We start from the raw sequence: 16,156 nt of genomic DNA, 5'->3' as shown, positions 1-16,156 counted from the left end.
GCTTTAGGCTTGAACCTGCAAAGATTTTGCTTTGGTTTTTGCTTTCCTGCTACCTTTAGGCTTTGCTTCTTTCTTGCAACGTTGAACTCGTTTGACGACTTGTACAAGAAACACACCACGCATTTCTGATTCAGCCAAATTTCACAGGCTTATGCCTTGTTGAATTAAAAGTGCATCTTTTCTGTTTTTGGTACATTTGCATGGGGCAGAAGGGCCTGTTTAAATGGTAATTTGTGTGTTGATTTGTTAGTGGAGATCGTCCCTATATTAGAATGGATTTGGGCACAAAAATGACGGAGTTAAAAATATAGAACAACAACCCAAAACAAATTTGAGATAAAAATCAAAGCTAAGATTCAAGAATTTTATTAAAATATATACAACAATTCTTTTTTAATTGACATTTTACTTCATCCAGTCGTCCTACTGACTTCTCTTTAGATCAGGACAAGCTTTGCAGCTGCAGCAATCCCCTCTTAGAGCCTTGAAGTTTCACCAGTTTAGCTTTGCTGGAAAATACTGCAAACAATTTTTCAGAAAAATTAATTGTCTTTGAAGACATAAGCTCTGAGTATAAGGAAAAATGAAATGGAGCTTACCTTTGCAATAAGAGATTCATAATATGGCTTGACCTCTTCAACATCAACCAGAACTTTGCTCTTACTGTAGAGGTCATATTTGCTGTCAAGATTTTATAAAAGCAAGTCAATAAGCTTTTACCGAAAAAATAATAATAATATAACAAATTGAAGAAGGGAGAGGACACTTACTTGAATATTTTAAGCCATTTCATGTTCTTCTTATCCTCCTCATTCATCAACTGGGTATATGCTCCATGCTTATGCAATGCTGTAAGCAAGACGGGAAGGAAAATGATACTATCAGTTAAATTGAACAAAAATTTTTGTGAGTAATCGCATGAAAGAAATCAACTTGATTGTGAATGCTTACGATAGAAGGAATGGTATCGGATGATGAACAATCCTGCAGAAGGCAATGTGGTTCCATTTTCCTTGGCCACCTAAAAGATTATGAGATAGATATTAACTAAAACTTGTGCAAAAAACAGTATCGAGAGACTTAAGTGAGTTTAGTTTGGAGGGTTGATTGATGGAGTGAAATGCACACCATGTACATATAGTCATCATGCCCCCATGACATGAGCACATTGTCAAGCCCACATCCTTCAGAGTAGATCCCATTTTGGGTGTTGTAATTTGGATTGTTGAAGTCAGGATTTTCCTTGAAATACTGCAGCAAAAATTTTGGAAATTCATTTGAGTTAAGATCATATAACCTGATATTTTCAATTGGTAAAATGATTAACGATCAAAGCAAAGATTTCAAAAACCTTGTGGTGAACATTGGAGTCATCAAAAGCACATCCAACAGGGAATGTATCACCAACAACAGCCCATTGAGGTAGCCCTCCAAATTTTGGAAGAACAAGGATTTTTCCAAGATCTGAAACGTGTTGGAATCGGATAAGTAAGTTAATTGTCAAATTTTATCGGGCGAAGATAAAAGGGAATTAATTTCTTCTTATCCAAGGGGTGTTTACCATGAATAAGAGCAGTCAGGTGCAACCAGTCTTCTTCAGGATAGTCTTTTCTGATTGCTTCAGCGCTCTGCAGCAAGTGCTGAATCTGAGGTTCATCCAAGTCAGGATCACTGTCATCCACAACCTCATTGAGAAGTTCACAGCATTCCCATATTCCCATCTCTGCCTTATCAAGCTTCTTGTATTCTTCCCTCATCCGCTTCACCTACATTTGTTTGCAAAGTAGTAAATGCCTAAGCAATAACTTACACCGTCATCCATTATTTGTTTAATTAGATATATATATATATATATATATATATATATATTTATTTATTGTTTGTATAAAAATTTACTTACAAAATCATAGGTTTGGTTGATATGACTTAATTTGTAGTGTTGCTCGACAATGTCTTTCCTTTCACCATCTGCTTCATAATCCCTGCCAAACCATTAATTTCACCCATTATCGAGTCTTGTTCATTGGATATTCCAGGAACCTATATCCATAACATAAACCTGAGATATAAGTTTGAGAAAATAATTAATTTACCTGAATGACTTCCCAAAAGCATTGTTCTCGGGCACTGCAAATTCTTCTTTTGATGCCAGTTTATCAGCATCAGTCTGCATCTTCTTCTCCTCTCCTAGAGTAGCCGCTAAACAAATAATTAAAAGACACTATAAGATTAAAACAAAATGATCACAATTGAATCTTAAATAAAAGATTGGGATGGAGATGAAAAGCAGATTAAATACCTGTTAGTTCAGGACTCTCAATGCAAATAGTCATCTTCAGTACTGCAATCAACGAAGGTAAGAGAGAATCAAGAGAAGGCAATGGATGTTGTGACAAATGAGACTGTCAGAATGGGAATTTATACAAGAATGCTAGGGAGTCCTTTGGAGATATCTGAGAACACCTGGAATCGTAAACAGAAAATCTCACTTTCCATTTACTACAAACCTAATCCTTTCAAAATCAGGAAATAAATTTGTACAACATGGATTCTTTCCTTCATTTTATCTTTAGCAAATCTGGATTATTCAAAACAAAAAATCCATCCAAAGTGTATCCAGCTAATCTTGGCAAAAATTTCTTAAAAATCTATATGGCTTCTATATTAAGCCGTGACCTGATCCAATTTCTAAACCATATTTATCTTTGGCTGATTCAAATATACGTGGACAGATCTTATCTTCTTTTTTTTTCCTCTCTGAATGGGAGGGTAAATTTTGTAGGAAAGGATGTGGCATCTAGTCATGGGAGATATGTAAATGGATAATTTTGAGTATATCCTAATTGTGAACAAATTTGGTAACCTTAGAACGTGCCATTTGAATTCCAAACATCCAAAGAAGGGAATATTTGTTAAATTACATGGTGCTGTTGTCATTGCATAAAAATTGCTACATATACCACAAATTTCTTAGTTTGATTTTGAAGGCTTTGATCATGTTGTTTTTTAGTGTAAATTTATTTGGGATACCATAGATGTGCCAAATTGATGTTTTTGACTATTCTGATGGGTATGAAATCAAGGGAAGATTAAGCTTAATTTGAATCCTCGAAAATTTAATCCCTTCCTTGGGCACATGTAAAATTCACGATTGATTTCAAGAATTGAAGACATAAAAACTATTTTGGCTAGGCATGATATTAACCCAATTTCCAATTTCATAATGGAAAGTTTAAGGTAATGGAAACTTACTTGGTATTTAAAAGAAAAAAATCGAATTCAAAAATTTCAATTATAGAACATGTGCATGTTTCGATGTTGTGAAAATAAAAGAATAATCTTTAAAGAATCACCCAAGATCTATTTACTTGATTCGATCTTTTTATGACCTAAGCCTAATACAACGACAACCTTTTATCTTATTTACACCAAAATCACTCTTTCTATATTCAAGTGCTCAATAAACTCACTCTTAACTTAAAAATATATTTTAACATTCAGGCCAATTAATAGGAGCCTTACCCTAGTTTGATTAGTATTTGATATCCTAATCTAATTAAAAGCAAAGATTAATTGTACTAATGTAACTAAATTTTATGTATTTTAATTTAACTAGAATTCAAGATTATTATTATAATATTGGAAAAGGTATATTAAAAAGATGGTTAAAATTATGCAATTAGCTCCATAATTTAACTAAATGGTAAATTTAGTGCTTATATAATAATTTGTAAAAATTAAATCTTTATACTTTCTAAAATTGACAAGATCAATTCAATTATTAATAGTAATAAAAATTTTTTATTATTTATGTTGACACGGTATTCACATGAATACGATGACCTGTTAATGATGACATGATATTTTTTATCTATTTCACAATACTCTTTTTACTACTTTAAATTCTAAATTATAGAAATTCAATTCCTCATCTTATAATACTCTTTCCCTAAATCTTAAAAACTTATTTATATTTTTTATTTGTTTCTTTTTTAATCATGTTTAGAACTATTAGTTCACATTAGATAATTTCATTTTCACACTTTTAAAATATATGTCAATTATTGGTTACATTATTATTACATCATTTGTAAAATACCACATCATCATTGTTATGTCATTAAATTCAATATCACATCAACAAGAAAATATTACGTCAATACAACCGAACATCATATCAATATAGATAATAAATTTTTTTTAATACATTAGATTTATATTATTAATTTAAAAAAAAATACAAAAAATTAATTTTTACAAATTATTGTATAAAAATTAAATATAATGACTAATTGTATAATTTAACTTAGAAATATTTATATTTGATACACAATTCATCAATAAAAAAGTGACACCTTACTATTAAACAAAATTAAAAGTTAAGAAGTCCTTAAATATAAATATTCAAAATTTTAAATTTTTAATTAGATTAAAATGTTACTCTAATTTTCTTTTTCAATTTGTCTCTCTATTTTGTAAAAAAAAATCCCTTTATTAAATGCCCTTTTTATTGTCTCTCTTTTGAACCATAATAAACAAAGAAAAGTCCGAGCATCTAATGAATCAAAAATCAAAATTCTGTACGGAGGAGGTATATTAGCATTGTTAAGTGCTTTGAGTGACTTTTAATGTACCAGAGAGGTCTGTCCTTAAGTAGAATGGGTTGATTACGTTAATGTATCAAATATAATTTTTATAAAAAATGCATTTAAAATTTTATAATAATTTAAAAAGTTATAGTTTTTATGCAAAAAAATAGATTCAAAACTCTATAATAACTTAAAAAGTTATAAACTTTATAAAAAGATTGAATTCAAATTCTATAATAACTTAAAAAGTAAGATGAGAATTAATGTTGATCAATACATTTTCAAATTACAAAATAAAACATAGATGGATTGTTCTGAATTTAGATTACATTCATCTTGAAAGAATATTAACAATCTAATTCGAGTTAACTTTTCTTCTATTTAAATATCTATACTAATTTTATTTTATTTTTTTTAAAATGCTTTTCCTTCTTTTTTTGAAAGTGCAGATCATTTTTTGTTTGTTTTTCTTCCTTTTTCTTTTTTGTCATTTTCTCTCAATTTGCATAATTTCTTTTTTTTAAAGAAAAATCAGAAAAGGAAATGACCATGTTAACCCGCCAAATAAAAATCTCAACTCTTGTTATCCACTTGAAATCTTTCCTGCTGACGAAAACTCGAAAACTCTAAGACAATGGCGGCCGTTGAAGCAGTTGCAGGACTCTCCTTCTCACGTTGCCCTTCTTCTTCCTCCAAATCCCTCTTGTGTCCCAAACCCACAAGACTCTCTTGCTTAACTTCCGGCATTTCCAAGTCTGCCTCTATCCTTTCCCACAGTTTCTCCATCTCTTCTTTAACCAATTCCAGAAAGAAGCCGGGCTTTCTACTCTGCTCTACAGTTCAGGAAGTAAATGTAGAGGCTGAAACAGAGAAAACCCAGAAATCAAATGTGAAAAGAAAGCTTTTTGTGTTGAATTTGCCATGGTCTTGTACGGTTGCTGATATCAAAGATCTCTTTGGCCAATGTGGAAACGTAACAGATGTTGAGGTTCTTTCTTTCTCTATAAAACTTTTGTTTTTTTATTAAATTAATTGCCTTTTTTATTATCTTTTAGTTTTTGTAATGATTTATGATATGGGTTTTTTGGTTATGTGGATTGCCATTTAGATTATAAAGCAAAAAGATGGAAGAAGTAGGAACTTTGCATTTGTGACAATGGCTTCTGGAGAAGAAGCTCAGGCTGCTGTCGATAAACTCGATTCTCATGTAAGTTTTTTTTTTTAATTTTAATTTTATTTAGTCTTTTGTTTGGTTTTTATGATTAAAGGCTAATTTGTCTTCTATAATCTTTACTTAATTTCTCTCATTTATTCTCTGAAAGGTTAATCAACTTGGTTTTTTATTTCCCGAGGGAAAATATAAATCCTTTTACACATTTTCATTGTTACATTGGACTAAAATAAATCTTTTGTGATAGTCTTTTTGAGGTGTATACATGAATGATTAATAATTCTTAAGACATTCAATTATGTCCTGTGAATTAATTAACACCTGTTCTTCTTTTAAGGGAGAGTTCCTTTTAAAACTCTGGGTTTGAGCCTGTTTCCATGGGAGTGTTGGTTTCTGGAAGGCTGAGGGTTACCTTTGTTGTATGAGCTTGTGGTGGAGCAAAAAATGAAAAAGGAAAAAGAAATACATTGTCATCAGGAATAAAACAAGAGAATTGCTTTCCATTGTATGTATCTTATTCTGCATGTTGATGTATGATTTCTGGTGCAGGAAGTGTCAGCGAGAATTATTAGGGTAGAGTTTGCTAGGAGATTCAAGAAACCTTCACCTTCTCCACAGCCAATTGTTCCTCCTCGTGAGACGCACCATAAGCTTTATGTGTCCAATCTTGCTTGGAAAGTTAGGTCTAGTCATCTCAGAGAATTTTTCTCTGCCTTTAACCCAGTTGCAGCTAGGGTTATTTTTGGTACCCCTTCAGGACAGTCTGCCGGGTATGGCTTTGTTTCATTTGCCACAAAGGAGGAAGCTGACGCTGCAATTTCTACTCTAAATGGGAAGGTAATCAAATTGAATCCATCTTTTCAGCACTCTGCATCCTTTGCCACAATTTAATGCTTGTTATTGGAAAACACTTTCCATAGACCTTAAATGTTGGTTTATATGATCCCCAGGCTAACTACATTTGTGTTGAGGCTTATGAAGGTGGTAGCTGAGTAGAACTCTTTTGTATTGTGAGATTGTCTAGGACATAAGTTTGATGTTTTCTGTCAATAAAAAGTGTCATATATCACTTCACAGAAACTTGTCTCTGTAGTCACACTAATAGCTTCCACCTTGTTATAATTCTTACTAGATAGCTACACTTTTCTCTCCTTTCAAGTCTCAGGCATAAATCTGAACCCTTACCTCTTAATTGTTACTAGCTGATTTTGTAACCTAAAACAACCATAAGCTGTAAAGTCAAGAACCAGCTTGACCATAAACATTGTCATACATCAATGCCTTTTGATCTTGTTAGCTCCAATATTTTGGCATTTATTGTTCTTTTTCTTAAAAAATGGTTTTAAGGAATTCATCATTCTTCTTTTTGTAGGAATTGATGGATCGGCCTCTACGTTTAAAATTCAGTGAAAGGAATGTTGATGAATCTGGAGGTGAAAAGAAAGAGGAAAAGGAGCGTGAGGGTCAAACTGACTAGTCTTAGATCTTCGCTTGGACCTCATCTTTCTCCTTCTTTTGCAAATTAGTGTACAAATGAGACTTAAGTCGAAAGTTTTGTCACCTGCCTATAGAAGTGGTCTGTAAATGTTTACATTCTCTCTAATTTTCCTTTTATTTGTATCTTTATAAAGTTCCATATTATTTATTATGCATATTACATGTATTCAATTGATAAGATGGGAATTGTTTTGTCTTGAATGATTATTTAGAGAAATGTCTATTCCAGCTTTCCATTTTAACACCTTGCTTTGGTCGCATTATGCAGATATGAGGTATTTTGTCTTAAAAAATGAAATGTGGCATGGAGCATTGGAGCTAATCCATTGACCTCTGCTGGTAGCTAATGAAAGGGTTGGTTATAAGAAAGAGTAGGGGGAGCGATGTTGTGCGGGTAATTAGTTTTCAGAGCAACCTTGTGGTTATTGCATGATAATTTGACTTTCCATGAGATGCCATCATATCTCCAAATTCTTAACAAGTGGGATCGGTTTGATTTAGTCTATATGTTGTCAGATCAATTTTTGTTCAAGTGTTTCTTGTCGTGGATTCTTAGTCAAGATCCATCCAACATTTTGGAATAACATCTATGAAGCCTTCATCCTTTATGTCACCAATGAATTGTCTCTGTCGAGGTTTCTAATGTTTTATTTATTTTTAATTTTCCATTTACCAGCTGATTTCTTTTGGGATGAGAATACAGTGTTTACTTCCTCTTATTGTTGGCGGCTGGTGGTTGTTGGAAAAAATGAAAATGCTTCTTCATTAGCCTAGTCAGCTTAACTTCACCTAATAATTCATCCTTTTTCATTGGTGAACTTTACCTTTTTTTCCTCATTTCATTAAGTTTGTTAAATTTCTCTGCTTTGTATTGCATGTACGATTTCATGGAAATTCCTTTTAAATTGCCTTTGTCTCTTGCATCATAGAAGGTCATAGTATTAATCTGTGAAAATTTTTGTGCTAATGTCACAAAAATTATATGGCAGGATAGGATATTAGCCTATTGTATTCTTGTGAAAAGTGTGTATACCTTCTCTTTATTGTTTTATCTGTGAACAAAGCATGTTGACATTAGTTATGCCAGTGTCATTGTTCAATCAGATTACAGTGCATGTGTCATTTTTACATTTTTGTTATTAGATGTGTATGTGCTATATATTTCAATTTTATAAAGTTGTGGCAGGTTGGCTGTACCATGCGACTTTATTATCATTGTACCTTAAAGTTTTGCCTTTTGTTGCCAATTACTCTTGGAGTCTGAATAATTCCTTGCGGCCACAGTATCTTTATGATGTAGTTGAGCATACAAACTGCCTTTTAGGTTCACCCTTTTTCCTTTTTAGCTTAATTATGCAATATATGAATACCAAGAGCAGTTTTAACTTGGACCATGTTTTGACTGGTGAACGCATAATTGTGGGAAATGCTGATCATACCCAACTTGAAGTCTTGCGTGCAAGTTCATCAAGATTCTACTTTTATTGGATGCCAGAAAGTAGTGTTTCAATCTTCCTGTCTTTCCAATTTTCACTTTCTTATCTAAAAGAGTGAATAGTGAAAACTATATCTTGCCGTTCTTTCATGGTCGAGTAGCCTTCTGCATTAATAAGGAAATCCAGTAGGGTTGCAATGTGCAATCAGGTTGTTGAGACGGCATAAACAATGAGGCCGTTGCAGCCGTATAAGCTGAAAAATGGCCTTCGTAAATTTATGAGGCTTTGAAGCATAAACTAATTATTATGTGCATAGTGTTTTAGAATAGTAATTAATAAATAATAATGGCTAACTGCTAACTCTCCTAGGACCAAGGGTTTTATGGACTTAAGCAAGCTTCACGTTGTTCATCCGTTTTAAAGATTGAAAGTGATCAGTTTTGAGAGATGATGTTTTCATCTGCAGGTTGGGGAATTGATTTTAATGGTTGGCCAAAAAGCGGCTTCTCTTCATTTCATCATTTAATTTTGTTGATAAGACTCAAATTTAGTCGTCTCCAGTGTCTCTTAGCTATATTATAACATAGTGGCGCACCAGAAGCCATTGAATGCTGAATTCTGCAGGAAATAAGCAACCCCACAATTCTGTGGGATCGTATGGTGTTTCCTAGTTTCCTTTGCAATGGGAGTCAGGCACGACTCCTTGCAACTTGGCATGCCAGTTCATCAATCACTCTAGCAATGGTACTCACACTTCGCATGTTCTTGCGCCCACACGAAGTCTCCCACTTGTTTCTTCCTTTAATGGGCTCAAGATAGACAAGAGGGAAGAAAAGAAATTTGTGTCTTTTGACAATGTAACTTATGAATTACGTGGATCATACTTATGTTTGTTATACCGTATCATGAGACTTTAAACCTAATCAAGTAAAGATTTATCAAGTACTTTTATTAATATGTATTTCATAGATTTATGATTATATAAAAATAAAATATTTCTGACAGCTATCATTAGCGATTCGTATGATGAATTGTTAAAATAAACACCTGTTTTTTTATATATAAATTTGAGTATACGTCCCAAAACACATGATCTCACTCTCTCTCCCTCTTGCCTCCTCTTTCCCAAACACATATTGACTTAAATTTGAAGAGAAAATCACCATTCGACCCGACCAGAAAATCCTTCCAGTCGGCCCAACCCACATGTCATTTTGACCTCAACAATGTTCAGTTGACATGAAATTACCATTTCATAAGATGCTTTCTCGTCTTTCATATATTCTCAATAAGAGCACAGCACTGCATAAAAACCCCTTTCCCCCACCCCCCATATGTTTTTTACCCAGACTCTTTTCCAGCCATCAAACATTTCATTACTCCTTGAGACTCGGATGTTTGAATGTTAATTTCTATCATTTGCATTGATTGCTTTTCACTGCGCATGGCTGGAACTATTATCTTTTCGTCTTCCACCTCAGGAATGCACTTCTTATCAGTTTCTACAGCAAACTTTTTACTTCAACTGATACTATTGTGGATTGTGGAACATGATCATGTTAAATACCTATACTTTAAACAGAACTTTTTTTAAAAAAAAAAGGACATCTATATTCTAATTCGGTAATATCTTACTATTATTATTAGTATTATTCTTGTTATGATTACATTTATCAGAATCGTTTTAACACATAATGATCATAGGCTTTTCAAATTTTTGATGATTAATTTAATCTACTTTTTCTCCTCCTAGTTAATTGGAATCTTATGCTATCTCAGACCTATCTCCCTATGGTGGGTATGGTGGGCACATCTATCTCTTTGTATCATAAAATTCCATTCCCTGCTTCTTCTTTTACAAACTATTTTTTGACAGGTTGGTGAGACAATGGTTCTCTGGTTGCATAAGATTATCAGAAGTTTATACAAATGGTGCTTTGGAAAGTGCAAAAAAGAAATGGTGGCAAAGATTATTAAAGTTAATAGGTCACTATGATAGGCCACTGAGGGTTTAGAGGATTGGTGTGACTTTGGAGAGAGAGACCACTGATAAAGCAGAAATGAAAAGAAGAGAAAAGGCAGACGACACTATGATGTTTGGTTAGAGAGAAAGAGGCTTCTTGGTCACCACACTTGACTAAAAGAAGGCTTCTTCATTGACTAAAACCGCCTAATTCTCATTGTTCTATATCTTTAGTTTTGACAACAACTTTACCTAGTAAAGAAAAGTCATTTCATATCTTTGAATCGACCTGGAAAACAGTTTTGTGTCATTTTTTGATTAAACATTCTGGGTGTCACCTGAGTTCCATCTTTCTTTTACTTGCTCCTACCTTAGTCTTATTGTAAGAAAATCGAAGTCCCTTGCTTCAATGGCAAGGAAAAGAAGTGGCACTTGGATTATGAAATGTGGGAGAATAGATGCTCATCTCGGTCAGAATTTACAGATCTTTTGCCGAGGCCCCCACAGCAACAATTTGATGCATTTAGAAGAGACAATGGAGCATTACGTTTTATTTTTCTTGGGATAATTATGTCTTAGTGTCTCAGGAAATATTCCTACTTTTTTTATTCTGTTGGGCTTTTCTATTATTATATAACATGAAAAAGGCTACTACATCTTGCCCTGGAGCTTCATTTCACTAAGGTCAAGAAAATAAAGTGATGAAAACAAGGATTATATTTGACCCCAAACCCTTGAAAATATTTGGTCTTGTGGCCTACCTTGGGAGACTGTGACTATGTGACCTGTCTTTTCAGGATTTGGGCACAAATTCCCTCATGGCAAAAAGCTAGATCATTACTTTCCTTTCGTGCCAAAAAACTAGTAGTTTTGCATTATTGAACTTTCATCTGGTACACCCAATCTGACGGCTCATTGGGTCATTCAGATATACAGAATTTTTGGGTTAAATCTTGTTAACTTACGGTTAGGGAATACATGTAAAGTCATCACAAGCTTCCGCAGTTCCACCTATAACTATAAAGACGAGAAATATGCAATATATTCACTTCAACTGCTACCGGCTTCGATAATAATAAAAGCATTGATTACTTTTATGAATTCCCAACCAACATCACCCCCTAGTCAACATACCATTATCCTCACGTACAAAAGATAGCAAAAGAAGAGTGAAAAAAAAAAGGAGGGGGAGAGAGAGAAGAGCTAGAAAAGAAAAGAAGGGAAAGAAAAAGAAGAAAAAGGAAATACCCATTTGTACCTCTCTTCCTGTTTTGGCTGTCTTCGCTTTGCTTTCCATGTAAGCCCCTTGGGCTGCTTTTCCACCCCTTCTTGTCTCTTCATGAAATTTGCATCACAGGAGCCCCTCACAGGCTTACACTCTGTTCTGTCTAGCATTCTTTCACATGTAGTGTCCAATTGTAATGCATTGTGTTTTTGCTCTTTTTGTTCTAACCGTTTCTTAGATGAAAACATTTCAGGCCATCCTGTTTGCATCATTTTTAAGGTAATCTTTTGATACTTTCTTTACTAATGATCTTATTATTTCTGAAGAGTCTCTAGAAATAGGTTCTTGTAAATTTCCAGCTTTTGTCTTTGTTGTCTAAGGGGTTGAATGCAAATGGTCTAAATTGTTTATTCATCCTCATTATATAGTTGTTGAAAACTGAAACCTTCCTGCATAGGAAGAAGAGAGATATTATGTTAGAATTGATAGTAGGTTTAATGCAGTAGAGTTTTCCTTAACTTGTCATGGGGTCTATCGGTAACCCAAGAACCTGGGTGCCATACATGAACACCAAAGACTGCTCTCAAGGTTTTTGTAGCTTGTATTGTCCACAATGGTGCTACATCATTTTCCCTCCTCCACCTCCCATAGAATTTCCTGATGATGATTCAGGCCCAAATTTCTCCCCTCTTGTGATTGCAATCATTGGCATTCTGGCCAGTGCTTTTCTTTTAGTAAGTTACTACACAATAATATCTAAATATTGTGGGAATGTTGACCCATCAAGAAGAAGAGAGAATCATGACCCTGGTGAAGTATTGGAAGACAATCACAGCCCATCTGTGCATGAGCCATGGCAGACTTCAACAACCGGTTTGGATGAGGCTTTGATCAAGTCGATTACAGTATGCAAATACAAAAAGGGTGATGGTTTGATTGAAGGAACTGATTGCTCTGTTTGCCTCAGTGAGTTCCAAGAAGATGAGAGTTTAAGGCTTCTGCCAAAATGCAGCCATGCTTTCCATGTCCACTGCATTGATACATGGCTTAGGTCTCACTCAAATTGCCCTTTGTGCCGTGCTAATATAATCTTTATTAGTGCTTCACCACTTCCATTGCCACCTGCAGTGACAGAAAGTCCTCCAGGCAATGAATCTTTGCAGGATAGGCAACCCGTGACAAACGAATATGCAGCTGCTGCACAAGACTCAGGAAGGAGGAGTATGCAGGAGGTAGACAGATTTCAGAGTGATCTTAGTCGATTGCCAAAAACCCCATCGCGTGCTTTCAGCGATTTAGGCAACGCGCAAGGAAGAGACAGCGTGATTGAGATTAGAGAAGAAAGTTATCAACAGATGAGAAGATCAGTTTCCATGGATCATCCATGTCAAAGCCAACTTTCAGTTGCTGACATTTTGCATATGAATCAAGAGGAAGACAGCAGAGTCGAAGAGTGCCACTTCTCATCAGGTATTGCCGGATCATCGAAACAATCAGCGGAAGGCAGTAAGCTTAGCAATAAAATGAGGGTGTTGCACTGTGTAATGAACCCTGTTGCAATGAAGAGATCCTTTTCCAGTGGTAGATTCTTTCTCACTAGGCAAGGAAGAGTAAGAGATCCAGCTATTCCTCTCTAAATATAGCTTTCTGACAGAAACCGATCATATTCATAGCAGTATAATCATGAAGAGGTAAAGAGATTTTGTGTGACTGTCTTACATTTATATCTATTTATTGATGTAGATACTCTGTTAGCCTAAGTAAGAACTATATATTAATCTTCTTATGAAATCCAAAGACATCTCAATGTGTAATTTGTCAGTAATATTTCTTTCTTTTTCCCATTGCTTCTACTTCCTGGTTACAATTTGCTTCCACTTTCTATCAATTCGATACATACAAACTTTCTTTCCTGACCATTGGTTTGATACCAAAGTACTCCTTGATGTATCTAAATGGGAACTGGAGGAAAGAAATAAAAGTAAACAAGAAATCAGGAAGATACAAAAGCAAAAAATATCCATCATCATCAACCATACAAATCTATAATATAACCAGCCTAAGTCCTTTTACCGCAAATCTACAGCAAACAAACAAACATACATACATACATATATATATATATATATATATATATATACATGAATTTAACTTTATGTTTGAATTTTTTTTCTTTTTAATAAGTCGAATATGATTAAATTTAAGTCACTGGGGGCGGGTATTTTTGGATATACACTCATCCCGACCTAACCATGGTACAAGAATTTTATTAGATTAACACGGTTTTTGCTAAACAAGTGATGGTCCTAATTGTTTTCACGTCTAGAGGGAATTTCCAAGTCAGATCATTCATCCCCCTACAGGTAGATTTAATTTTCTCGGCCTGATGTGTTCTTAGAGAGATGAGGCTCTGGGAATGTTGAACAGCCCATTTTTTGGTCTTTTTAATCCAAATTATCTTTAGCCCAGACTAAGACCGAAGTCCATTAGACAATGGGTTCAAGAAGAGCTTGCTTCTTCTGGCCCAAATGAGTTCCTAGGCCAACAAATTGGGGCCTAAAAGTTTATTATTGTCTGTGTATATTATTTATACATAACAAAATTTAATGTACTGATAATGTATAAAATTTATTCAATGATGATACATCAAATACAAATTTTTTTTTCCTTTTTATTTGATTGTTGAGTCCTGTTTGCTCCATGTTTCATTTGGCAATATGTTCCACATGCATGGTCATACATAGATATGTGTTACATACATATTAACATGACTAAGTAGCAAAAATGGTACTCATCACATTTTGCAATGACAGATAAGGCATGAGTAATTACACATATGGAATGTAGCCTTTCCAAATTAAAAAAACAAGCACAAAAAGGGTAATGTGCAAAGAGAAAGCTGCATGGAAAAGTTTCCTAGTGACAAATGTGGTTAACAAGGACTTGGAGAGGAGACAGTGTTTAAATAAGATACTGTTGTATGACATTGTACAAACAAAATACAGACAATCATGTGTGTTGGCAATTCCTTAAAAGGGGAAAAAAAATTTCTTTACAAAGAAAGCCAATCGTATTTCGAGCTAAATGTAAATGTAAGTTTATACAATAGATATGCACGTATTTTATTTTTAACTGTAAATCTAAATGTAAATTTTTTGGTATATATACGTACGTAAATATTTTATTTTAAATTTATTAACTTAGACAATTTATTTAACTTTCAAATTTCCATTAAAGGGAAAAACAAACATCGTCAAAAATCAACTAGGATATGTTGTTACAAACATTGTTCATCATGGAGGTAAATTTTGGGAGGAACGCATGAGAAAACCTGTGTATGCAGTATAGAATCTCACATTGAAAAAGGAAAAGAAATAAGAGCCTTTAAGATAATGAGCGTGTGTCTGAACTAAAATGGGCTGAAGTGCAACATTGACTATGGATGATGTTTTCAGACTTGTTCTATATCATTTGAAAAAAATCACACAGATGCACACTTTGAAGCCATTTTATCTATTTCCAGTTCAATGTTCTAATCTGTTAGTTTCACCAAATAAAGATTTCTGCTTGAAACAAAGTTAAATATAGTAGTAATGTAAGGGTAACTTTGTCAAGATCCATCCGCCGACGTCCCTGTCTAATAACACAAGAAGACATAAGTCTTAATGAAGGTACAGATTCTTGCTACACAAAGAAACAAAAATTAAGGCTGAAAGGAAAGATGTGTCGATCCCACGAAAACCTCTTACCCTCTGCGTCTTTTCTCTTGTAAACTACAAAACCCTATCACTTTTCCCAAGGCCACACTCCCCTCCCGGCCGGCCCTTGCAGCACAACTTCTGTGAATGTCAACCTTCCATTTCCTTCACCGAGATTAAAAACCAAAGAAATGAAAATTTGTCTTCTTGTGTGAGAAGAGAGAGATAAGACACATTGGGCCAGCCAATCAAGATGCTTGTGTACTTGGATTTTCTTACAAGGTATTGAACAAAACAAACAAAGTTAATTTAATTTGTGAGACTTTTTTCCAAGGTGTTTTCACTGGCAATTCCTTACAACATGTATAAGAATGGCCTGCCTTCCTGCTGAAACATCTATTCACCAGTACATACAATTTTAAATTCACAAGGGTAAACGTTATGTATCAAGGTAGAGATACCAAGAAATTTAATAGTTTCATGACCAATTACAATTACACCAATGGATGTCATTTTCTTGTCTTGAACTAAGTTAATTTTCTAGAATAGACCTAGCTAGTAAAAACTTCATTTAATT

The 16,156-nt window shown here is 34.0% G+C and overlaps 3 protein-coding genes across 4 annotated transcripts; 2 read left to right on the top strand and 1 right to left on the bottom strand.

The window, feature by feature from the left end:
- Window positions 1-330: 330 nt before the first annotated feature.
- On the bottom strand, window positions 331-2,529 carry LOC18606013 (inositol oxygenase 4-like). Its single transcript, XM_007039393.3, has 10 exons — window positions 2,300-2,529; window positions 2,094-2,199; window positions 1,901-1,982; window positions 1,562-1,766; window positions 1,352-1,464; window positions 1,129-1,251; window positions 952-1,021; window positions 771-849; window positions 600-681; window positions 331-519 (listed from the first exon to the last, which is right to left on the bottom strand). Exons 1-10 carry the CDS (start codon window positions 2,331-2,333, stop codon window positions 493-495), a joined length of 921 nt encoding a protein of 306 aa, XP_007039455.3. The 5' UTR covers window positions 2,334-2,529; the 3' UTR covers window positions 331-492.
- Window positions 2,530-5,175: 2,646 nt separating this feature from the next.
- LOC18606023 (RNA-binding (RRM/RBD/RNP motifs) family protein) lies at window positions 5,176-7,874 on the top strand. 2 transcript variants are annotated; one of them, XR_001927075.2, is made up of 5 exons: window positions 5,176-5,577; window positions 5,698-5,796; window positions 6,310-6,597; window positions 7,133-7,336; window positions 7,526-7,874. XR_001927075.2 is itself a non-coding variant. In XM_018117287.2 (4 exons), exons 1-4 carry the CDS (start codon window positions 5,224-5,226, stop codon window positions 7,235-7,237), a joined length of 846 nt encoding a protein of 281 aa, XP_017972776.2. In that variant the 5' UTR covers window positions 5,176-5,223; the 3' UTR covers window positions 7,238-7,428. The 2 variants fall into 2 exon arrangements, 1 of the variants encoding a protein (XP_017972776.2); XM_018117287.2 differs by lacking the exon at window positions 7,526-7,874 and having other exon boundaries at window positions 7,133-7,428.
- A 3,919-nt stretch (window positions 7,875-11,793) lies between these two features.
- LOC18606022 (E3 ubiquitin-protein ligase Os04g0590900) lies at window positions 11,794-13,723 on the top strand. The gene has a single exon (XM_018117285.2). It carries the CDS (start codon window positions 12,406-12,408, stop codon window positions 13,516-13,518), a length of 1,113 nt encoding a protein of 370 aa, XP_017972774.1. The 5' UTR covers window positions 11,794-12,405; the 3' UTR covers window positions 13,519-13,723.
- Window positions 13,724-16,156: the final 2,433 nt, after the last annotated feature.

Source organism: Theobroma cacao, chromosome 3, assembly GCF_053813885.1.
Source record: "Theobroma cacao isolate CCN51 chromosome 3, ASM5381388v1, whole genome shotgun sequence".
In the NCBI taxonomy this organism is placed as follows: domain Eukaryota; kingdom Viridiplantae; phylum Streptophyta; class Magnoliopsida; order Malvales; family Malvaceae; genus Theobroma; species Theobroma cacao.
The sequence above is the reverse complement of the archived record's forward strand: the minus strand, read 5'-3'. Positions and strand labels throughout refer to the sequence as shown.